We start from the raw sequence: 26,004 nt of genomic DNA on the forward strand, positions 1-26,004 counted from the left end.
AAAAACCCAGTGAAGAAATGGGCAGAAAACATGAATAGACACTTCTCTAAAGAAGACATCTGGATGGCCAACAGGCACATGAAAAGATGTTCAACGTCGCTCCTCATCAGGGAAATACAAATCAAAACCACACTCAGATACCACCTCATGCTAGTCAGAGTGGCCAAAATGAACAAATCAGGCGACTATAGATGCTGGAGAGGATGTGGAGAAACGGGAACCCTCTTGCACTGTTGGTGGGAATGCAAATTGGTGCAGCCGCTCTGGAAAGCAGTGTGGAGGTTCCTCAGAAAATTAAAAATAGACCTACCCTATGACCCAGCAATAGCACTGCTAGGAATTTACCCAAGGGATACAGGAGTACTGATGCATAGGGGCACTTGTACCCCAATGTTTATAGCAGCACTCTCAACAATAGCCAAATTATGGAAAGAGCCTAAATGTCCATCAACTGATGAATGGATAAAGAAATTGTGGTTTATATACACAATGGAATACTACGTGGCAATGAGAAAAAATGAAATATGGCCTTTTGTAGCAAGGTGGATGGAACTGGAGAGTGTGATGCTAAGTGAAATAAGCCATACAGAGAAAGACAGATACCATATGGTTTCACTCTTATGTGGATCCTGAAAAACGTAACAGAAACCCATGGGGGAGGGGAAGGAAAAAAAAAAAAAGAGGTTAGAGTGGGAGAGAGCCAAAGCATAAGAGACTGTTAAAAACTGAGAACAAACTGAGGGTTGATGGGGGGTGGGAGGGAGGGGAGGGTGGGTGATGGGTATTGAGGAGGGCACCTTTTAGGATGAGCACTGGGTGTTGTATGGAAACCAATTTGACAGTAAATTTCATATATTAAAAATAAATAAATAAATAAATAAATAAATAAATAAATAAATAAATAAATAAAAATAACAGATACACAAACATAGCTATTATTATTAATGTGGAAAACCAGAAGCTGTTATTGGCAAACTTCATAATATCTACCATCAACTAGAGTCAGAAGCTTCTTTAACTATTATTCACTGAATGAAAATATGCTTGGGTCGGGTGCCTGGATGCCTCGGTTAAGTGTCCGACTTTGGCTCAGGTCATGATCTCATGGTTCATGGGTTTGAGCCCAGTGTTGGGCTCTATGCTGACAGCCCAGAGCCTGGAGCTGGCTTCAGATTCTGTATCTCCCTCTCTCTCTCTGCCCCTCCCCTGTTTGGGCTGTCTCTCTCTCTCTCTCAAAAATAAGTAAACATTAAAAAAATTTTAAGAATAAAATATGCTTGGGTTTCCTAAATATATATCCTATATTGCCTTTGGGGTCTTATGTCATTAGACATCATTTTATAAATTTACATTTGCAATTTGATTTATTTTCTTTGCAGCTATATTGATTGCTGCCAGATTTATAGATACTTTGGTCTCAGTGTTTAAATCAAAAGGAATGCATTATGCTTTGAAATTCAGTTGATACTGTAAATTCTCTGTCTTAAAAGAATGTCATTAATTACTAAATTATAAGTTGATTTCAAAACATATTTCTTTAAGACAAAAACAGTGGGTAATTTTCTTTTATTGTTTGTTGGTTTGTTGATATGTACTAATTTTGCTACAACATTCACATGTTATTTGTCAGTAAATGTAATAATTTTATGCATATCCTTTTAGACATCCCAGTAATGTATAATCAAATGTAAATGTAGCTTTATTTTTAATTTAATGTAATATAATTTAATTTACAAATTTCTATGTTTTTATTTAAATTCTAGTTTAATATTGGTTTCAGGAGTAGAATTTGGTGATTCATCATAACAAGTGTCCTCTTTAATACCCATCACCCATTTATCTCATCCCCCATCCACCTCCCTCCATCAACCCTCAGTTTGTTCTCTATTGTTAAGAGTCTCTTATGGTTTGCTTCCCTCTCTCTCTTTCTTTTTCCCTTCCCATATGTTCAGCAGTTTTGTTTCCTAAATTCCACATGTGAGTGAAATTATGTGGTAGCTCTCTCTCTGACTTATTTCGCTTAACATAATATCCTCTAGCACCATCCACATCATTGCAAATGGTGAAATTTCATTCTTTTTGATGGCTGAATGATATTCCATTGTATATATAAACCACATCTTCTTTGTCCATTCATCAGTTGATGGACATTTGGGCTCTTTCCATAATTTGTTTCTGATAATGCTGCTATAAACATCAGGGTGTGTGTACCCCTTTCAATCTGTATTTTTGTATCCTTTAGGTAAATACCTAGTACTGCAATTGCTGAATTATAAGGTAGTTCTATTTTTAACTTTTTGAGGAACCTCTATACTGTTCTCCAGAGTGGCTGCACCCGTTTGCATTCCCACCAGCAGTGTAAAAGGGTTCTCCTTTCTCTGCATCCTTGCCAGTATCTGTTGTTTTCTGTATTGTTAATTTTAACCATTCTGATAGGGTGTAAGGTGATATCTCATCGTGGTTTTGATTTGTATTTCCCTGATGATAAGTGATATTGAGCATCTTTTCATATGTCTGTTAGCCATCTGGATGTCTTCTTTGGAAAAATGTCTATTCATGTCTTCTGCCCATTTCTTAATTGGATTATTTGTTTTTCGGGTGTTGAGTTTGATAAGTTCTCTATAGATTTTGGAGACTCATCCTTTATCAGATATGTCATTTGAAAATATGTTCTCCCATTCTGTAGGCTGGCTTTTAGTTTTGTTGTTTCCTTTGCTGTGCAGAAGATTTTTATCTTGATGAAGTCCCAATAGTTCATTTTTGCTTTTGTTTCCTTTGCCTCTGGTGGCATGTCTAAGAAGAAGTTGCTCCAACTGAGGTCAAATAGGTTGTTGCCTGTGTTCTCCTCTAGGATTTTGATGATTTCCTGTCTCACATTTAGGTCTTTCATCCATTTGAATTTATTTTTGTGTGTAGTGTAAGAAAGTGGCCCAGTTTCATTCTTCTGCCTGTTGCTATCCAGTTTTCCCAACACCATTTTGAAGAGACTGTCTTTTTTCCATTGGATATTCTTTCCTGCTTTGTCGAAGATGAGTTGACAGTATAGTTGTGGGTCTATTTCTGAGTTTTCTATTTTGTTCCATTGACCTATGTGTCTGTTTTTATGCTGATACCCTACTGTCTTGATTACTGCAGCTTTGTAATATAGCTTGAAGTCTGGAACTGTGATGCCTCCAGGTTTGCTTTTCTTTTTCAGAATTGCTTTGGCATTTGGGGTCTTTGATGGTTCCATACAAATTTTAGGATTGTTTGTTCTAGCACTGTGAAAAATGCTGGTGGTATTTTGACAGAGATTGCATTAAATGTGTAGATTGCTTTGGGTAGTATAGATATTTTAACAATGTTTTTTCTTCCAGTCCATGAGCATGGAATTTTTTCCCATTTCTTTGTGTCCTCTTCAGTTTCATTCATAAATGTTCTATAGTTTTCAGAGTAAAGATCACTTTATTTTTAATTTTTTAAGAAAGTTGCACATGCATTTAGTTTAGAGAGGCAAATAGTTATTCAAAGTTTATAATAAAAACCATCAGTCTCTGGCTTCATCAACCACCCATATATTTTTTCCAGCTTTATTGAAGTATAATTAATAAATAAAAATTGTAATATATTTAAAGTGTACAATGTGGTAACTTAACATACATATACATTGTGAAAGATTCCTATTCATTGAATTAACACATTCATCACTTCACATATTCACCTTCTTCTTTTTTTTTTCTCTCTTTTTTTTTTTTTTTTGGTAAGAACACACTTAGGTTCTATTCTTTTAGCAAATTTCAGTTATACACTACAGTATTATCAATGATAGTTACCATGTTATACATCAGATCCTCATACCTTATTCTGGAAGTTTGTCTGTTTTACCAGTCTCTCCCTATTTCCCTACAGCCCAGCCCCATGGCAACCACCATTCTACTCTGTTTTTATGAATCCTACTTTTTTTTTTAGATTCAACATATAAGTCATACCATGCAGTATTTGTTGTTCTCTGCCTTGTTTATTTCACCTACCAAAATGTCCTTTAATTTTCATTCATATTGCAAATAGCAGGATTTCCTTACTTTTTAAGGTTGAACAATATTTGTATGTGTGTGTGTGTGTGTGTGTGTGTGTGTGTGTGTGTGTGTGTGTATAAAACATATTTTCTTTAAAGCACATTTTCTTTATCCATTCATCTATGGACAGACACTTACATGGTTTCCATGCCTTGGCTATCGTGAATAATGCTACAGTCAGAGTGTATACAGGTATCTCTTTATGACATTGATTTTGTTGGCTGTCTGTTTCTGACTTTACATTTATATCTTTTTTTTTTTTTTTTGTCTTATTGTGCTGACTAGGACCTCCAGTACATTGTTCAATTCAAGCAGTGATGGTTGCCATCTTTGTCTTGTTCTTGACAGTAAAGAAGATACTCTAATGTTTCACCATTAAGAATGATGTAAATACCATTTCAATGGTGAATCATTTACAGTGTTTACATCAGTTTCAGTGGTGAAATGTTGAAAGAATTTATTGGGTTGAGGAAGCTCTTTCTGTTCTGAGTTTGCTAAGAGCTTTTGATCATGAATGAGGACTGAATTATGTTTTCTACGTCTATTAAAAAATATCTACATTCTAAATATATAGAATATCCCTTTATTAAAAACTTCCAAATCTATAATCTAAACATAAATCATTTTACTCTTGAGATCATATTTTGTCTGTATTATATTATTTTTAAATATTAATATTGGGAACATTTCAGCACATAGTTATCTTCAAAAGCATGGCTTTTCAAAATAAGTCAGTCGGGGGCGCCTGGGTGGCTCAGTCGGTTGAGCGTCCGACTTCGGCTCAGGTCATGATCTCACAGTCCGTGAGTTCGAGCCCCGCGTCGGGCTCTGTGCTGACAGCTCGGAGCCTGGAGCCTGCTTCACATTCTGTGTCTCCCTCTCTCTCTGCCCCTTCCCTGCTCATGCTCTGTCTCTGTCTCAAAAATAAATAAACATTTTTAAAAAATTAAAAAAAAAATAAGTCAGTCAGAGAAAGACAAATATCATATGATTTCATTCATATGTGGAATTTAAGATACAAAACAGATGAACATAAAAGAAGGGAAGCAAAACTAAGATAAAAACAGAGAGGGAAGCAAACCATAAGAGACTCTTAAATACAGAGAACAAACTGAGGGTTGCTGGAGGGGTGTTGGGTGGGGGGATGGGCTAAATAAGTGATGCATTAAGTAGAGCACTTGTTGGGATGAACACTGGGTGTTCTATGTAAGTGAGAAATCCCTAAATTCTACTCCTGAAATCATTATTGCCCTATATGTTAACTAACTTGGATTTAAATAATAAAAAAAAGCATGGCTTTTAATGACTATAGTTTTAAATCTTATGTATGTATCATACATCTCCCAATTTGAGGACACTAATGTTTTTTTTAGTTAAAAAATTTTTTAATGTTTATTTATTTTTGGGAGACAGTGCATGAGCAGAGGAAGGGCAGAGAGAGAGGGAGATGCAGAATCTGAAGCAGGCTCCAGGTTCTGAGCTGTCAGCATACGAGTTGTGAGATCATGACCTGATCTTACTGACCTGAGCCAAAGTTGGACACTTAACCGACTGAGCCACCCAGGCACCCCACTAATGTTTTTAATTTCAAATATGTACATGAACATATGCTTCCATTTCCAGTTCTTTCTTTGGAGTGAATTTGTGGAAGTGGAATTATCTGATATATGTATTTCTTTTAGCTATTTGTCCACTAGCATGATATGAGGATACTCTGTTCACAGCAACCTTATCATCATTGGGTATATTACTACTGATATTATGTTAATATATTTTAACCAATGTGATGGACAAAAATTATGTTTTTACTTGTATTTTAAAAATTATTCATGTTTACTGGCCATTTATATATTTTTATTTTGTGAAATGATTCTCACTTTTATCTATTTTTAAAAAATTGTTTTACATTTATTTATTTTTGATAGAGAGAGACAGAGCACAAGTGGGGGAGGGGCAGAGAGAGAAGGAGACACAGAATCCGAAGCAGGCTCCAGGCTCCAAGCTGTCAGCACAGAGTCTGACGCAGGGCTCGAACTCACAAACCGCAAGATCACGGCCTGAGCTGAAGTCGGACGCTCAACCGACTGAGCCACCCAGGCGCCCCTATCTATTTTTCTATTATATATATTAAATATAAAAATAGAAGACATATTTGTCAAAAGATATATTTAATATATTTGAAATTAACTAGTTCCATCAATGTTTTCTTTTAAGATTTCTTTCATTGCTTTTATACTTAGAAAATTCTTCCTTAAATTAGATAAATATTCATATTTTCTTTAAGGTTTTCCTTAAGACTTTCGAATATCTTTAAAAGTACAGATATCAGGGTGCCTGACAGTGCAGTTGGTTAAGCATCCAACTTTGGCTTAGGTCATGATCTCATGGCTTGTGGGTTCGGGCCCGTGTTGGGCTCTGTGCTGACAGCTCAGAACCTGGAGCCTGCTTTGGATTCTGTGTCTCCCTCTCTCTCTGCTCCTCCCCCACTCATGCTCTCTTTCTCTCTCACTCAAAAAATGAATAAACATTAAAAATATAAATAAATAAAAGTAAGAATAAAAAATATTTTTTCCAAATGTGTTGGCAGTTGTCTCAGTATTTATGGAATAGTGTTTCCTTTCTCTACTGACTAGAAATGCCACTTACAAAATATGCTAAATCCTTGCCCACATTAGAATGTTTCTGGATTTTCTATTATATTCTATTGATTTATCTGTAATTGTATCATAGTTTTAACTATTTAATATATAATTATAACATGTATTAATAGTATATATGTTTTTGCTTTTAAAATTTTTTCCCTACTCTCATGTCCTTATTCTTCCAGATTTACTTTCAGTAAATCAGTTTTCCACATTCCAAAACAGATCTCTTGACAAATTGAAATGTCATTGGGATTTTTTACTTTTTTTTTTTTTTTTTTTTACCATAGTTAGTCTTACTAGCCAGGAAAATGGTTTATCGGGGCTTTTATTCAGTTTTTAATGGTCTTCATTAAAGTTTTAGTTTCCTGCATATACTTTCTGCACATTTTTGTTATGTTGCTTCTTCAATGTTTGTATACTTGTCACCATTATGAATGAATTTTTCCATTAATTTTTGAGGTTTTTATATGTTTGAAAACCATAGATTTTATTTTATTTTTTTATCAGACACTTAGTGAACTCCTTTATTTGTTTTCATTTAGTTATCTTGGGTTTCCTAGGAAGACACAAGAATCTTCTGCCAAGAATAAACCTGTCTTTCCTGTCAGTAGACCTCTATTTTCTGTTGCTTTTCATAGTTAACTAGCTAAAATTTTGTTTCTTTATAACAATTTAACACTCTTTTACAATAGAAGAAAACAGTCTCCTCATATCCGTGTTGGTACATAGAAGAGCTGTAAGAAAGTAAGAACTCCAGGAAATGTTGTATAACCTTAAGACTATAGGAAGTAGTACCCTTCCTAAAACAATTATTGTGTGGTTACAAAGAACATTGGTTATGGTGTGATGCTGCCCTCAAGTGGCTCTTTCAAAAAAGGGTGCTTGGAAAACAGGACTTCATAACTGATAGATGTTTCCATGCACTCACAGAAATACTAGGATGAACCGTTGGAAGGGAAGATGGCTAGAGGGCCTGTGTTTGGAAGTGCAAGGTGGAGACAGGGCTATAAACAAATGTTGTTTGTGGTTTTGCTATGAATATGACTTCGTTAATACAGAATGGATGTACGAATGAACAGTCTTAAATGGTCTCACATAGGCTCTATTTAGACATTGGATTGATTGGCTGGCTTTCTTTGGTATATAAAAGAACTATGCCATGAAATTGGGAACTCTTGGCCATGAAATTATTAGGAACTTAACAGGTTCCGTAAGTAATCTCTTAGGAGGCCAGTTTATAGAACAAGTTTTCTTGGCATTTCAAGGTAGCACCAGGCAAAGGGATGTTTCCTGGCTGCCTTCTTAACACCACATATTTATTAAACATATGCATACCAGTGAGGTAATTGGTTATGGGAGACATCACTCCATGCTATTCGTTTCTCATGCCATTCTAAAAGTACCTAACTGAAAGGCCACTACCCAGAACAAGAGACTGTTGCTCCTCCCTCAGTGGGGCTTTTGCTTTTGAAATTTGGCTTTCTGAGCAGTTTTTCATCCGAACTTACATTTTCCTTTTCCTCTTTCCACTCAGGATCTCACTGAAGAACGGGAGCAAGTTTTATGTTCTCGCCCTTGGCTCAGAAACTGTTTAAAGCACTGACACAGTTGGCTAAGATTTTAAAGTAACTTGAACATCGTAGGGTGGGGATAGGAGAAATTTATTCCAGCAATTAACTGTTAACTATAGTATTTCCTAATATTTAAGATGTATCACACTTCTCAGGTAGATCTTGCCATATAACTTTCATTGTAAAATTGACTATAATTTTCTACTTCTATTTTACAATAGAAACAAAATTTTTTTTTTTTTTTATCATTGCAATGATAGAATCTGAGTTGATCTCATAAGTAGGTTTTGTAGACCATCTCCATTCCCTACATCTCAGAATCTCTGGGGATGAATTAGAGACTTTAAGAGGTAAAATGATTTGGGGCACCTGGGTGGCTCAGTTGGTTAAGCTTCCGGCTCTTCACTTCGGCTCAGGTCATGATTTCTACGGTCTGTGAGATTGAACCCCTCATCGGGCTCTGCGCTGACAGTGTGGAGCCTGCTTGGGATTTCTCTCTCCCTCTCTTTCTGCCCTTCCTCCACTTGCTCTCTATCTCTCCAAGTAAATAAAAAACTAAAAAACAAACAAAAAAGAGGTAAAATGATGCAAAGAAAAGACTAGGTTCAGAAAAAGTCAAATGCTTTTATTTCTTTACAACTTTGCTTAGGCTACCCCTGGTTGTTTTGAAGCGTAAGGCTGTAAGATATTTTCCTCCTTTGATTATACTAATCTCTGTTGAAAAATAAAAAGTGAAGCATTACAACTCTTTCAGGATGTTTGGTTACTACTCAGTGTACTAAGTAATGCTAAAATCTATTGAGCTTTTACCGATATGCTAATCCTATGCAGCATGCTTTATATGCACAATACAATGAAGAACTAAGGAATTTAAAGTGTGTTTGAAAATCCCAGCTATATCTAATGGCTGACTGCAGTAACTATCTAGATACCGTTGTGGAACTTTTAGATTTTTTTCTTATTCCTTCACATTTCTTTTTTTTCCAGATTTTTCTATTGATGAAGAAATAATTTTTGTAAATAGCTTGATGTCCTATAAAAGTCAGCTACCAACTTTGCATACTCTGTTGAGTAGGCTAAAACTATATTTGATAAATGACCCCATTTTAGATTTCAAAGGACAGATCTTCACAGAAGCTAATTTCTTCAGGTACTTAATTGTCCAATGTTGATTTTATATATATATATATATATATATATATATATATATATATATATATATTTGGTATTTAAAAGAATTTAAGTTTATTGATTTAATTAAGATAGACCTGTCTTTAAAATTATCAACATTAAATATAAAACTTTTTCTACCTAAGTTTACCAAAGTCAAAGAAGTTCATGTTATCTCTGTTGCAATTTGTTAACAAAAATACAACTTAAAATGATTGTTAATACTGTCTCAAAAGATTTTATGGGTAATTGTTTTTGTTTTTCTTTTTGTTTTAATTTACATCCAAGTTAGTTAGCATATAGTGCAACAATGATTTCAGGAGTAGATTCCTTAATGCTCCTTACCCATTTAGCCCATCCTGCCTCCCACAACCCCTCCAGTAACCCTCAGTTTGTTCTCCATATTTATGAGACTCTTCTGTTTTGTCTCCCTCCCTGCTTTTATATTATTTTTGTTTCCCTTTCCTTATGTTCATCTGTTCTGTGCCTTAAAGTCCTCATATGAGTGAAGTCATATGATATTTGTCTTTCTCTGACTGACTAATTTTGCTTGGCATAATACCCTCTAGTTCCATCCATGTAGTAGCAAATGGAAAAATTCCAGTCTTTTTGATTGCCAAGTAATACTCCATTGTATATCTATATACCACATCTTCTTTATTCATTCATCCATTGACAGACATTTGGGCTCTTTCCATACTTCGGCTATTGTTGATAGTGCTGCTATAAACATTGGGGTGCATGTGCCCCTTCAAAACAGCATTCCTGTATCCCTTGGATAAATACCTAGTAGTGCAGTTGCTGGGTCATAGGGTAGTTCTATTTTTAATTTTTTGAGGAACCTCAATACTATTTTCCAGAGTGGCTGCACCAGTTTGCATTCCCACCAGCAATGCAAAAGAGATCCTCTCTTTCCACATCCTCGCTAACATCTGTTGTTGCCTGAGTTGTTAATGTTAGCCATTCTGACAGGTGTGAGGTGGTATCTCATTGTGGTTTTGATTTGTATTTCCCTGATGATGAGTGATGTTGAGCATTTTTTCATGTGTCAGTTGGCCATCTGGATGTCTTCTTTGGAGAAGTATCTATTCTTGTCTTTTGCCCATTTCTTCACTGGATTATTTGTTTTTTTGGGTGTTGAGTTTGATGAGTTCTTTATAGATTTTGGATACTAACCCTTTATCTGATATGTCGTTTGCAAATATCTTCTCCCATTCTGTCAGCTGCCTTTTAGTTTTGCTGATTGTTTCCTTTGCTGTGCGAAAGCTTTTTATGTATGTATGTATGTGTGTATGTATATTTATGTGTTTTTGAGAGAAAAAGAGTGTGAGGGGGGAGAGACAGAGGGAGAGGGAGACACAGAATCTGAAGTAGGCTCCAGGTTCTGAGCTGTCAGCACAGAGCCCGATGTGGGGCTTGAACTCATGAACCGCGAGATCATGACCTGAGCCAAAGTCAGATGCTTAATCTACTGAGCCACTCAGGCGCCCCTATTTTTTATAATTTTTATTTTTTTTAAGGTTTATTCATTTTTCAGAGATAGAGAGACAGAGCGTGAGCAGGGGAGGGGCAGAGAGAGAGGGAGACACAGAATCTGAAACAGGCTCCAGGCTCTGAGCTGTCAGCACAGAGCCCGATGCAGGGCCCGAACTCACGGACGGCGAGATCACGACCTGAGCTGAAGTGAGACACTCAATCAGCTGAGCTACCCAGGCACCCCAGATGTTTTTTATTTTGATGAGGTCTCAGTAGTTCTTTTGCTTTTGTTTCCCTGGTCTCTGAAGAGGTGTTGAGTAAGAAGTTGCTGCAGACAAGGTCAAAGAGGTTTTTGCCTGCTTTCTCCTTGAGGATTTTGATGACTTCCTGTCTTACATTTATGTCTTTCATCCATTTTTTTTTTATTTTTTTTTCAACGTTTTTTATTTATTTTGGGGACAGAGAGAGACAGAGCATGAACGGGGGAGGGGCAGAGAGAGGGAGACACAGAATCGGAAACAGGCTCCAGGCTCCGAGCCATCAGCCCAGAGCCTGACGCGGGGCTCGAACTCACGGACCGCGAGATCGTGACCTGGCTGAAGTCGGACGCTTAACCGACTGCGCCACCCAGGCGCCCCGTCATCCATTTTGAGTTTATTTTTGTGTATGGTGTAAGAAAGTGGCCCAGGTTCATTTTTCTGCATGTCGCTGTCCAGTTTTCCCAGCATCACTTGCTGAAGAGGCTGTCTTTATTCCATTCGATATTCTTTCCTGCTTTGTCAAAAATTAGTTGGCCATTCGTTTGTGGGTCCATTTCTGGGTTCTCTGTTCTGTCCCATTGATCTGAGTGTCTGTTTTTGTGCCAGTACCATACTGTCTTGATGATTACAGCTATGTAATACAGTTTGAAGTCCAGGATTGTGATGCCTCGTGCTTTTCTCCTGGTTTTCTTTTTCAAGATTGCTTTGGCTATTCGGGGTCTTTTCTGGTTCCATACAAATTTTAGGATTGGTTGGTCTGGCTGTGAAGAATGCTGGTGTTATTTTGATAAGTATTGCATTGAATATGTAGATTGCTTTGGGTGGTATTGACATTTTAACAATATTTGTTCTTTCTATCCAGGAGCATGGAATGTCTTTCCATTTTTTTGTATCGTCTTCAGTTTCTTTCATAAGCTTTCTATAGTTTTCAGTATATAGATTTTTCACCTCTTTGGTTAGATTTATTCCTAGGTATTTTATGGTTGTAAATATTTTTTAAAAATTTTTTAATGTTCATTTATTTTTGAGAGAGACAGAAAGAGAGAGAGAGAGAAAGAAGAGAGAGAGAATGAACACCTGAAGTAGGAAGGAGCAGAGAGAGGGAGACACAGAATCTGAAGTAGGCTCCAGGATCTGAGCTGTCAGCACAGAGCCTGATGCGAGGCTTGGACCCACAGAATGGCGAGATCATGACCTGAACTGAAGTCAGACGCCCAACCGCTGAGCCACCCCGGTGCCCCAAGTTGTAAATATTTTTTAAAGGAGAAAATATTCTGGGCACCTGGGTGGCTCAGTCGGCTAAGCATCCAACTCTTGATTTTTAGCTTAGATCATGATCCCAGGGTCATGGGATCAAGCCCCAAGTTGGGCTCTGTGCTGAGCGTGGAGCCTGGGTAACATTCTCTCTCTCTCTTCCTCTGCCCCTCCCCCACTTGTGTGAGCTTTCTCCCTCTAAAAAAGAAAAATAAAGGTAAAAATATTCTTCATGTGCTCACAAGTCTAGATGTTATCAATATCTTATCATTGCTTTACCTCAACTCCAGTTTTAATCATTGTGTAGTTTGATTGACTACATTTAGTATGTACCTTGCTTTTAGTAAACACTAACTTAATGTTTCATTTTTTGTTAAGGGAATCTTTCTCTTTTCAAGGAGATTTGAAAAATTTTGTGAAAGAAGATTTTTACATGGATAAAGAAAACTTTTGTCAGGAAAAACTAGAAGATACAGTAGGTTTAAATGAAACTGTAATACTTGCTTTCAGTAGTATTTTTGTAAAAGTTAGTAAAGCACACTTTTATAAATTTTAATACATTGACCATCTACTACTGTCAAGTTTAAAAAGATTTGGTAATGAGTTGAATATATTAATAGTGGAGTCAAATTTAAGATAATGGTTCTAATCTTTAGCCACACATTGGAATTACTTGGATAGTTTTAATAAAATACTGAAGCCTAGGTCCTACTCAGATATATTCTGATTAAACTCATCTGTTTTGCAGCCCAGGTATAGTGAATTTAAAAACCTTATTAATGATTTTAATAAATATACCTGGTATAAGACATTAGGTGGCCATGTTCTAATTTACAAAATGGAGACAAGCTATAATTGTTGATTTTGATTTATGAGTTAAACACAAAACAGCACACACTATGTAAGAGAAGTGATCTCACTGAAATAGTAAGAATAAATATTGTCTGAGACTTCATTTTAGGTGCTGCCAATAGTTAATAAGGAAGATAGCATCTTTCATATTAAAGATCAAATTTTGGGGCACCTGGGTGGCTGAGTCGGTTAAGTGCCTGACTCTTGATTTTGGCTCAAGTCATGATCTCATGGTTCCTGAGTCTGAGCTCCATAGCAGGCTCTATGCTGACAGCATGGAGTCTGCTTGGGATTCTCACTCCCTCTCTCTCTGCCCCTCCCCTGCTCACTCTCTCTTTCTCTTTCATTCTCAAAATAACTTTAAAAAAAAAAAGATCAAATTTCTCAAAAGCACCCCCTCTTTTTTAGTATACAGTTCCAATAGCACACAAAATTGTTATTATGATATTAGTACAAAGAATTTTAGCAATTGAGAGTACAAACAACTTTTTGCAGCATAGCAAACTCAAAAAACTAGGCCCACATAGATTAGATGCATTTATAAAATTACTTTAAACATTTTTTGAGACAACTAAAAATATTTTATATTTGGGGCTTAAAACATTCAAAGGCGATAGATATATCCATATCTTAAGGCATTTAAAGGGTTTCCTTACAATTAAAAATTTTAACACAAATGGTGAAAATATTAATTCACTTGTTATCCCCTTTCTCTAGTCCCCCTCTTCCTCACCCATTAGCTCTGAGAATTATGCACATAGAATCCACTTCTGTAGGAATGAAAGAGAAGTGTATTTTAATTTTTTTTTTTAACGTTTACTTATTTTTGAGACAGAGAGAGACAGAGCATGAACAGGGGAGGGGCAGGGAGAGAGGGAGACACAGAATCTGAAACAGGCTCCAGGCTCTGAGCTGTCAGCACAGAGCCCGACGCGGGGCTCGAACTCACGGACCGTGAGATCATGACCTGAGCTGAAGTCGGACGCTTAACCGACCAAGCCACCCAGGCACCCCGAAAGAGAAGTGTATTTAATGAAGTGCAGTGAAGTTCCATTCCATTTCATTTACCCTTTTTACTTCTCCCCAATCACCATCTCTGATCTGCTGCAGTTACTGCTTTTAACGTAGAATTTAAAAAATTTGTTATTAACCCAAAAGAAGATATTTCTGCATCTGGGGATATTGTATATCACTAGTGTAATCAGTAGCCATAAAAGACATTACTCAGAACATTGCTTATAATACATTTTTGGCTAGTATACCTCTGTTTTTTTAAAGTGTTTGCATAACATTAAAAATTTTGAATGTTTAGTTTAAAATTTGGTATACCAATTAGGGGTGCCTGGGTGGCTCAGTTGGTTAAGTGTCCAACTCTTGATTTTGGCTCAGGTCATGATGTCACTGTGAGGTTGAGCCCTGCATTGGGCTCTGAACTGACAGTGCAGAGCCTGCTTGGGATTCTCTCTCTCCCTCTCCCTCTGCCCCTCCTCCACTTATGTGAAGATGCTGTCTCTCAAAATAAATAAATAAACTTTATAAGTAAATAAATAAATCAAATTTGGTACACCAGTTAAAGTTATAAAATTACATAAATTTAATATAAATTATATATATCTGTTTATGAATCCAGAAATATTTATCTGGAAAATCTCCCTAAAAACTTGTTTTACATTATAACTATTTCAGCCATCAATTTTGCTTGAGTGTGAATTCTTAATACCTACAAGCCTCAAACAAGAAGTTGATATTCCATCACTCACCAAACTAAAGGAATCATTAAACTTAATGCCAGAAATAATAAATTATGTAGATGAAAATGAAAAGCTTTTCAAAAGAGGTGAGAATAAATTTAAAAGTATATTACTTGTAAAACTACTTAATAATGTTTGTTGTAAAAATGTGTTGATTAAACTGTTTTCTGAACCTCCAGATTTTTGAAGTGTCTATAGTTTACATGGTGGAATCTTAGAATTATTGTTGATGAGATTCTTTTCTCATTGTCTTTCTCTTTATATACTTGCAAACTTAAAACCTCTCTGAAATTAACCATGTCAAGATAATTACACAAATAAAGCTAAATCACCTATGACTTATTCTTATTTTTTAAAATTGTTTTCTTACAAACAATGACAAAGTAGTAACAACTCTTATGCTGAGTTTAGTTATATAAGGAGAAGCACAGAGTGAGGTTATGACTCATGGAATCAGATGACTGGGAGAATCATAACCTAAAATGTAGATGTTTTTATCCCAGTTAGATTTAGTAAATATTGTTGAATTCTTTCTAATGACAATTTAAGCCCAAATATTTAACTACCTTTTTATTTAATTCCAGTTGAAATCATCAAAGATGTATAGTATGACAGAGAAGGAAAGGGAGATTTATGATGTCCATTAAGGACAGGGATGCTTGCCATTAATAGATCACAGACTTAAAGGAATCCTTGCAGACAAGGCTAAATCAAGTGAATTACTGATCAATCTACAAGTCAAAGCAAAGGAATGAGAAGTCAGTCTAAGAAAGTTGATCAAATTCACACCAGAACTTGAAAACATAGTAGAGCTTAAAACTGCAGAGTGGCCCGCTGGCTTGTTAGGAGGACAAAATCTATGAATGCTAATGTAAAGGACAAGTGACTTTACTGAAGTGTTACACTCCCAGCCTTCAGTTGGCTCTGATGGTATACTAAGTAAAACAGAGTCATTGCCACAGTGGAATGAGAAAGATTACCAAAAAACTGATGTAATAGTTATGCTGATAGTAAACTTTCTTCCTTTTCAGATCTTACTACCAAGCATGGAATTGGCATTGAGGATATAAAATGCAGCTCCACAGAGATTTTGGCCATTCAAAGCTATGGTGAAGCGGAGTACAATCAACCAGGTAGAAATTTTGAATAAATCATTGAGTTTATCAGAGATTACCTCTATGTGATGTAAAAGTACAATACATTCACATATAAGGTCTACTATGAGACAGTTTTCACATTTAAAACTTGATTATTGCAATCCAAGTTGTCATTTTTTTCTCTTATCTATCCATTTACATTTGTTATGATAATTAACTCTCTCCTGGCATCAAAACTGAATAATATACAGAGAGAATTAAAAGATTGAGGAAGAATGGAGGAAATAGCATTAATATTAAGATCAGAAATCTTATAATATTATAGTTCAGTAAATAAAATTTTATATTTTATCTCAGTGTTAGTAATCTTGCTGACCCTTGTTATACTTTTGTAAATTTGACTTTTTAATCACCCAAAACAATCCTATCATTTTTATTATTATTATCCTACCACATTTGGACTCTGAATCATCTTTTGTTCCACTGTAATGCCAAATTGTGTTGCTTCTTAACTATGTTGATGGTACTGTTATTTAGTTACATTTTGGAAGTTTAATGCTTTATTTATGAAAGTGATAGAAACACACTGACTACTTATGAATAAATGAGTTTCAGTTTCTCAAGCCCACCCTATAAATCTGTAACTCTGTGTTGGGCCACCTAGACTCTAGTTTTATTAAGGTAAAGTATTAGTCTCCATTAATACTATTTACTTAACTTCACCAATATTTCGTATGGAGATAAAAGTAGTACTGTCTCTGTAGTACTGACAACATAAGTTTCAGAATTAAAAGCATTATTACATATAAGACTCTTAGAGTTTATTTCATACTATAAACTCAATAAAGTTTAGTTGTCAGTGTATTTTTTTTAAATCACCACTATCACAGTTGAGATACCATGAGATAAATGTGTAATTCCTTATATGGAAATTTAAAACTATCATTTTGTATTTCAAGTAACCCAAATGTCTTTTTACTAAAAAATTATTTTTGAAAATTTTTATTGTAACAGAATGATCAACATAATAGTTATTTATAAAAAAAGTTCTAAATTATACTTAATTTTATTTAAGGTTTATGTAATTTGTTATTTTTTAAACTTTTATGTATTCTAGTCGAGTTAGAAATGCCACTAACTCATCTATATCAAACAAACCAACATTCTTCCATGACTTCATTAACAGGACTTCAGACATTTCCATTTTCTCCTAGTGAAAAAATGTAAGTAAAGAACTTACTACATTTTACCTACTAAAATGTAAGTAAAGAACTCAAATTGTGGGACACCTGGGTGGCTCAGCTGGTTAAACAGCGGATTCTTGATTTCCATTCAGGTCATGGTCTCAAGGTCATGGCTCAGCTGGTTAAACAGCGGATTCTTGATTTCCATTCAGGTCATGGTCTCAAGGTCATGGGACTGAGCTCTGTGTTGGGCTCTGTGCTGAGTGTACAGAGCCCGCTTGGGATTCTCTCTCTCCCTTTCTCTCTGCCTCTCTGCCTCTCTCTCTCTCTCTCAAACTAAAAATAAATAAACATTAAAAAATATATATTAGCAGGGTTGGATTCATTCTAAGATGTCTTTCCTTGGCTTCTAGATAACTTCTCTTCTTATGGTCTTTCCTCCATTTGTGTCTGTCCTAATTTCCTAATCTTATAAGGACATCAGTCGTATTGGATTAGTAGCCATCTTAACCACCCACCTCATTTTAACTTAATTACCTCTTTAAAGTCCCTGTCTCCAAATACAATCACATTCTGAGGTACTGAGAATTAAGGCTTCAGTATATGAATTTTGGTCACAATTCAGCCCATAATAAGCAACCAAGGGCCCTGAACTAGAGTCAGATTGCCTGACTGTATCACTTATTAGCTCTGTGACCTTAATTGCCCTGTGCCTCAGTTTCCTTATCTGTAACATTGGGATATTTATAGTATATACCTTTCAGGGTTGTTATGAGGCCTTTTAAGAGATTTTCAAAGCTTTCTGACCAGGAATAGCCAAGGACCACAGGGCAGTGTGGACAGGGGTCCCTCCATAGATTTGGCTGTCAAATTACTCCTCTAGGAGTACTAGGGGTCACATCCCATCTCTAATAAGATGACATCCACTGACCTTGTTTACCTGCCAATGTACTATTGGTGTTGGGGGAAGTAGACATGTAGAACCAAGTATTGATCCACAAATCTGTTCAATTCCCCATTGTTTCTGCACAGTATAGTCTGTAATCTCAGAATTGACATTGTAAGGCTGGATCATTGTATTCTAGTCTGAGCCAAAATTGTATAGATAGCTTAATAGCCAGCATTTTTGCCCTCCAGGGGAGTCTTAGATACCTTTGGTTGTTATCTTCTACCATGTGGCATATATGTAACTTATTTTCTAAATTAGATTAATCTGCTATCCTGGAATTGTTGATCCATTCCCCTGCTCTAAGGCTAGTTACAAAACTAGGAGCATAACCAGTAGAGTCCCTTTGTTCCCCACTGTAACCCTGAAACTTAATGAGTGACGAGTCCAAAATAATATATTTTCAGGAAAATTACAAGAAAGTATAAAAATATCTGATGAATTGTTCCCAGAATGGACACTTTGGGAGCTGAGTATTGAGTTTTGAGTTCTTATACTGAGTTTTGAGTTCTTAGCTATGATTGACTGATACATCAGAGAAGACTGCTGTTGGGTTACTTGGGAGCAACTCATCCCTAGCTACTCAAGATTTCTATTAATGGTCTCAGGAAGGTGTCACAGCACAAGATAGAGGCGTCTTGTATTGAGGATCCCAATTGCCTTGTTTTGGCAAAGAATTGTGTCATTTGGGGGATAAATTGGTGATATACAGAACTCTACAATGAACCAGAACTGCCCATATCAGATATGAGCTCTAAAAAATAGCATCGAACAAGTACAGAAACTACATATAATTTGTTTAAATACTTTCAGTCCCTTTGCTGAGGTGCAGATATTTATTTGTAGGATGTAAACTGTCTTTTTTAGTGCTCTTTTACTCCATGTACCCTAATCCATCTGTTAGGGCAGATTGGCAATCAGAAACAGAAACTAGCAGAAATTAGTACAATCTTGAATTTCAATCTGATATTAAAAGTATTTACTTAACTATAATAAACTCCTTTTAACTATACAAGTTATATATCTAATTGTTATAACTCAAATGTCTAATTAGAATTTATGAAACCTAAGTCTTTCCTATGTTTTATGCTTTCCCTAAAGTTAGAACAAAGAAGGCTTTTTTAAATTAGCCAAATGTTGGGGCGCCTGGGTGGCGCAGTCAGTTAAGCGTCCGACTTCAGCCAGGTCACGATCTCGCGGTCCGTGAGTTCGAGCCCCGCGTCAGGCTCTGGGCTGATGGCTCGGAGCCTGGAGCCTGTTTCCGATTCTGTGTCTCCCTCTCTCTCTGCCCCTCCCCCGTTCATGCTCTGTCTCTCTCTGTCCCAAAAAAATAAATAAATAAATAAAAAATGTTGAATAAAAAAAAAAAATTAGCCAAATGTTTCCAGTTTTCAAAGAGTTTGTAAGGAGAACATGAACCCACCTAGTCTAGAGAAAATGCAAACAAACTTGCAATGCTTCAAGTTGAGCTCTGTTGTGTTTAGGAGAAAAAATTTAACCAGAAATATATTTTACTTTTATGTTGTTAAGCTACAGATATCTTTTCATGTCAGTATTTTTGACTACCTTATCCTCTCCTTTTTAGCTGCTCAAACATAATTCACGCACCATGCATGTTATCCATTTAAAGTATAAAATTCAATGCTTTTACTATATTCACAGTTGTCCAACCATCTAATTCCAGACTTTATCACCTCAAAAAGAAACCCGTATCAATCAGCAGTCATTTCACATTTCCCAGACCTTTACCCTCACCATTAGGCAAGCGCTAATCCACTTTCTGTCTCTACAGACTTGTCTATTCTGGACATTCAATAATTTTTTTGTAGTTTACAAAATATAAGTTTTACAATTCTTTTGTTAAATTTACTCCTAAGTATTTTGTTGTATTGTAGGTTAAATAGTTTTCTAAATTTCATTGTCAGATTGTTCATTGCAAATATATAGAAATACAAGTGGCTTTAGTATATTGCTCATGTACTATACCTGCCATCCTGCAGAACTCATTTATTAGTTGTAATAGTTTTATAGTGGATTCTTCAGGATTTTCAACATATAAGATCATGACATCTTGCAAATAAAGTTTTACCACTTCTTCCTTTAAATAAATAAATAAATAAATAAATAAATAAATAGCCCAAAGGTTCTAGGGCCATTTGAAACAACTTAAAGAAGTTGTCCCACCACTGCTGCATTCATTAGCAAGAGATAAATCACTTTCATTTGGTTTATGAATATAAAAATCTTAAAATTCCTATATTCAAAAGAGATTTATACCTCAACTGTGAATCTAAAAACAAAGAAAAAAGTTAAAATTAAAAAAACAACAGAAGGAAAAAATAATATGTAATGTTATTGTGCTCTTAACTTGCTTTTATGTCCCCAATTACTTTTATTTCAGAACACATTTTTGCGGAAATAAACCCAGTTAATAAATATTTTGAGTGATTACCACATGTCAAGCTCTATGCTAGATTTTTAAAAAATTTTTTCCAATGTTTATTTTTGAGAGATAGAGAGTACGAGCGGGAGAGGGCCAGAGAGAGAGAGATACACACACAGAATCCGAAGCAGGATCCAGGTTCCGAGCTGTCAGCACAGAGTCCGATGTGGGGCTTGAACCCACAAACCACAAGATCATGAACCTGAGCCAAAGTTGGACACTTATCCAACTAGCCATCCAAGCACCCTTCTATGCTAGATTTTATGGAGCTAAAAAGAAAAGTCTGTGTAGCATCAGACTTTATTTCCACACTGATTACTGAATTGTGAACATATTTTTATATATGACCAAACAATATATCAAATGCAGACATGTCTTCAGAAAGTTCCATTAAGAGTGAGAATATTTGTTTATATTATGGTCTCCTGATGGACTTAACTTGCTTTCCTTTTGCTTTAAAGTAATTGCTTTACTTTACCTGGCTCAGTTGGTTAAGCGTTCAACTTCAGCTCGGGTCATGATCTCATGGTTTGTGAGTTTGAGCCCTGCATCGATTGGGCTCTGTGCTGACAGCCCAGAGCCCAGAGCCTGGAGCCTGCTTCGGATTCTGTCTCCCTCTCTCTGTCCCTCCTCCACTCATTCTCTCTCTCTCTCAAAAATAAATAAACATTAAAAAATTTTAAATTAATTGCCAATAATCTGAGGTGTCTGGTTTTCAAAGAGATCTTGGTAAGGTTCGAGAATTATCTAGAATCTCACATTTTGCCACCACATGCTAAATTTTTGGATTATGTGGGTAAATTGGATAGCTTAGACATAAAACCTAGCTTTCTACTGCACAGGACTGTCAACTAGCAATACTTATAATTAGCATACTCACATATGTTTTGTATGAACAGAGAAACAATACCATCAATTTTTGCCTTGGAGTAAGAGATTTGCAGCCATAGATTAAGGGGTTTATGGATTAATGGTGTCTTCCCTATCAAGGCTAGTAACTTCATAGCTACTGATAAACTGTGATATACACTAATTGTCATGCATATTTCTTCCTTTCTCCTCCTAGCACCCTGTAACATGCAAACAGACATAAATCATTCACTCACACACACACACCAAGAATGAAGGACCTGAACTAAACTTTAGGACTAAATTTTTACCTTCCTGAGAAGGTAGAACAGACAGAACTGTTCTTTCATTTCATAATTCTGACTCTCAGCCAGCAGAGGCTCCAGAATTTGTTTAAAATGGACTTGGGGACAAGCCCATTTTGTAAAAACTTGTGTTAAAGCTACTGTTTTGTATGGAAAACACAGTAATTTTACCTAAATTGTATTTTTATTTGGGGTGGTTTATAGGGTTGGTGCTGGCACACTTTCATAGTTGGAAGTGTTCCACTGAGGGAGCTAGAGGAAGGAGTAAGTTATAGGCAAGCAGGAGCAATTCAGGTAACACACTGCCAAACCTTCCCAGGGGGAGGAAAACCAAGTATTTGAAATTTGGCTTATGGAACTCTCTACTTAGCTTTACACACTTACAGAGTTAATTTTTCACTGCTTTCGAATGTAAAAAATACTTAGAACTTTCTTAAATTTTCTTATGCAAAAAGCCTCAATATTATCAATGTATTAAGCTTTAACTCTTCTTTTTCAGTAGTTTGCTTACTGCTGAAGAATCGGCTACCAAATACCGTATGGTGTGGCAGTTAGAAAGTTCTTTGAAACCATTTTTGCTTACAGGTAAAGATTAATTGACTTTGAATGCTAAACGAAAAGTAAAGGTGAAAACGTATAATCAGTAGAAATGTATTGTCAGTTTTGTTATTTCTTTATTATTGTTACTGTCATTATAAAAATCACAGTTCTAAATTAAGATTTCGAAATTTTTCATTTTAATTTTGGGTAGATGCTTATAATGCAGATAATAATATTAAGTAGTTGTGCTACTTTGATTCCTCCCTACATTATGATTTGCACTATTTAGTTTAAAGTAATGAGGGAGAAATCTCTGTGCCACAATATATAAGATGATAGCCATCATGAAATCTGATCAAATATATCTTCTTATTTAGGTTCATTATAATAAATTAGAATCTCAAATTTAATTTAATTAATTAAATTCTTCAAAATTAATTTAATTCTTCAAAATTTTATTAAATATATTAATTTAGGAATTACTAAAATGGTCCAAATAATGGTCCTATCTCCTACTAAATATTAGAATAATTTTAACTTCATGATATTTCCATAGATTGAAAAACATCCCTTATGTAACTTCAACTGCTAGAGTATTACAAATATTAGCATCCTGAAGACAAAATACTAGCTATAACTTCAATTTTCACTTTTTTCCCCAATGTGTGAAAATCTATTTCATAAGCAGTTTTCAGTGTGGTTCTATTTATTGTGTTTTTCATCTCTTTTTCTCTGTGGACTGTCTCTTTTTGTTGTTTGGTTTGTTATTGTTTTGTAAGTGCCAAGAACTGAAGAGCCCAATAGTCAATATTCAGTTACAGATTTGAAAAAGATATTTTCTATTGAAGAAGAAAGCCTTGTAGTTGATCCTATAAACCCAGAGTGGTGGGAAAAAGAAGGACTAAATCTAATGGAGACAGAAACTTTGGAACATCTGAATACATATTTGTGTCATGATGATCTATCTGCTGATGATACTAAAATGGAGATATTTTTGCCTACAAAAGTACTTCAATTTGAGTGTAAGTACATAATAGTAAATGTCACTTGTGTGAATTATTCAGAATGAGAAAATGTTTGATACTGGCTTTCCATTAGGTGATTGGGAAGATATAACTAAATTCCAGCATTCAGTATTAGCTCTGGCTCTGCTAGAATTTATAACTTTGAGCTTCACAAAGCCCCACTTTCTTCCTTGAAAAAAAATGAAGTTTGACTAGCTCATCCTAAAATCATTTACTGTCCTAAAATTCTGTAGTCTCAGTTTTTAAATTTCTAGCCATTTTCAATTAAAGTGACTTTGTTTCTTTTTATAAGTGATTAATTGCGAGCTCAATGTTTGTCTACATCAGCTTAGACACAAACCAGCACTGTTATTTTTTGATCTGACAGGGGAACTCTGGGTATTCAATAATATGTAGTAACCTGGGTTCAACAATATATAATCTTCCTTTGTTACCAAAGAGTTTACTCAACATTTTAAGTTACTTATACAATTATACAATTTAAGACAGCAAAAAATGTCTTGTAAGTACCTATCTTTCAAGTATTTTGGTTGCTATATGTGCCACTATAGTAAATGGAGTATTCTTAGTCTGAATTATACTTTTTTGAAGTATTTATGAATTATTTTTAAATCTTTGTGCAATAGTTACTAAATTTAGATCTTAAAGAAGTTGGTAAAGCTCACTTTTAGTTTATTATAGAGTAAATAATATATTTAAAAGTGAATTTTAGGAATTGTGTATATTAGGAGACTGCTCTAAGGAGATAGGAATTGGGGCAAGAATCGTTATCAGCAAAGAGATGTTTCAAAGACAGAAGACAGAGGGCTTTGGTAGAAGGGAGGATAGATAGACTATGTTAAAGAAATGCACACCAGTCTATCCTAAGGCCTAGATGATTACTCAGGGTAGAAGAATAATTTTAAAAGAGATTAAGTCAGATTGCTAGACAAAGAAAAAGGAGAGGAAGATTTTATGGGGTCTTCAAATTTCCAGAATAATGTATTAAATCTATAAGACTAATAAAGTCTTTATTATGATATGTAACTATTTTGAGGTTAAAATAAAACATATGATTCACCTTGATATCCAATAGAATTATGATGATAGTTTAATTCTGAAGTCTAAAAAGCAGTAATAGTATCAAGAACTCATTACCAAGTTGTCAGGATAGGGCTGATTAAATAGTAGAAGAAAATATTCAGAAAAGTGAAATGATAAACAGTTCATATTTGCCTACTAAACATACCAGGATATCTCTAGAAAATATCTCAGAGGTTGCAAACTGGTAGCACTCAGGTCCTGGTATTTTATTTAGTTACCAACATTTACAATTTGGAGGGTTACACATAAATGACATGTATTTTGAGATTGTCTTTAAAATTTCAAAGACCAGACCCTTATTCTTATATGGCAACAACTGCCTGGAGCCAATAGCAGCTCACCTCTTTAGACAGGCCTATAGCAGCTCACCCACCTCCAATTTGCCACAGTTCCCAGCACTCATAAATTGAGGCCAGGTGTTAATTGGCGTTTAGCATTACTTTTGCACTTTTATCTTACATTTAGTGTAATTAAGAGGAAAGTAAAATGTTTCTGATACCAGTATCTCTAATAAAAGCAAAACAAAAACAATTATTGCAAGAAAAAAGTTCTACATTTTGGAAGAAAAAAGTTCAAAATTTATCATCCTAAAGATTATGATTTAGGGGCTGCTGGGTGGCTCAGTCATTTAAGTGGCCAGCTTTGGCTCAGGTCATGATCTTGTGGTTTGTGGATTCCAGACTCATATCTGGCTGTGTGCTGACAGCTCAGAGCCTGGAGCCTGCTTTGGATTCTGTGTCTCTCTCTCTCTCTGCCCTGCCCCTGCTTGCACTGTCTCTCTCTCTCTCAAAAATGAGTAAACATTTAAAAAAATTTCAAACATTTAAACATTAAAAAAAAGATTATGATTTAAGCATATACTTCCCTCAGTAACATACCTTATTTATCTGGGCCTATAGGCATTTAAGCTTTTTTAAGAATAAAAATTTATAAATAAATTTTATAAGATATAATATACATATAATAAAATGTACCCATTCTAACTGTACAGTCTTATGGATTTTGACAAATGTGCATACCAATGAAACTACCACCACAATGAAGATATAGACTATTTCTATCACCCAAAAAGTTCCCCGTGCTCCTTTGCATTCTGTAGTTTCCACCCCTCTCTTCTTCTAACCTTCACCCCTGACTCCAGGTAACCACTGGTCTACCTTCTGTCACTATGTATTAGTTTTCAGTATTCTAGAATTTCATTTATGGAATCATATAGTAACTCCTTTGTGTTTGGCTTCTTCCACTCAGCATAACATTTTTTTTTTAATTTTTTTTAACCTTTATTTATTTTTGAGACAGAGAGAGACAGAGCATGAACGGGGGAGGGTCAGAGAGAGGGAGACATAGAATCTGAAACAGGCTCCGGGCTCCGAGCTGTCAGCACAGAACCCGACGTGGGGCTCGAACTCACGGACCGCGAGATTGTGACCTGAGCCAAAGTTGGTCGCTTAACCGACTGAGCCACCCAGGCGCCCCTCAGCATAACATTTTTGAGATT

At 35.4% G+C, this 26,004-nt stretch overlaps 1 protein-coding gene across 6 annotated transcripts in view; it reads left to right on the forward strand.

The window, feature by feature from the left end:
- SHOC1 (shortage in chiasmata 1) overlaps positions 1-26,004 on the forward strand; it is an 88,362-nt gene that overhangs the window by 20,677 nt on the left and 41,681 nt on the right. For 3 of the 6 annotated variants that reach the window (XM_058694556.1, XM_058694560.1, XM_058694561.1), the window contains 7 exons: positions 9,259-9,421; positions 12,810-12,906; positions 14,970-15,120; positions 16,066-16,167; positions 17,249-17,354; positions 22,358-22,443; positions 23,178-23,420. In XM_058694556.1, the coding sequence (XP_058550539.1) occupies positions 9,259-9,421; positions 12,810-12,906; positions 14,970-15,120; positions 16,066-16,167; positions 17,249-17,354; positions 22,358-22,443; positions 23,178-23,420 (948 nt within the window). The remainder of the gene's footprint in view (positions 1-9,258; positions 9,422-12,809; positions 12,907-14,969; positions 15,121-16,065; positions 16,168-17,248; positions 17,355-22,357; positions 22,444-23,177; positions 23,421-26,004) is intronic. The other 3 variants (XM_058694557.1, XM_058694558.1, XM_058694559.1) reach the window with 3 other exon arrangements.

The sequence above is a fragment of the Neofelis nebulosa genome, chromosome 12 (assembly GCF_028018385.1).
Source record: "Neofelis nebulosa isolate mNeoNeb1 chromosome 12, mNeoNeb1.pri, whole genome shotgun sequence".
Taxonomy (NCBI): domain Eukaryota; kingdom Metazoa; phylum Chordata; class Mammalia; order Carnivora; family Felidae; genus Neofelis; species Neofelis nebulosa.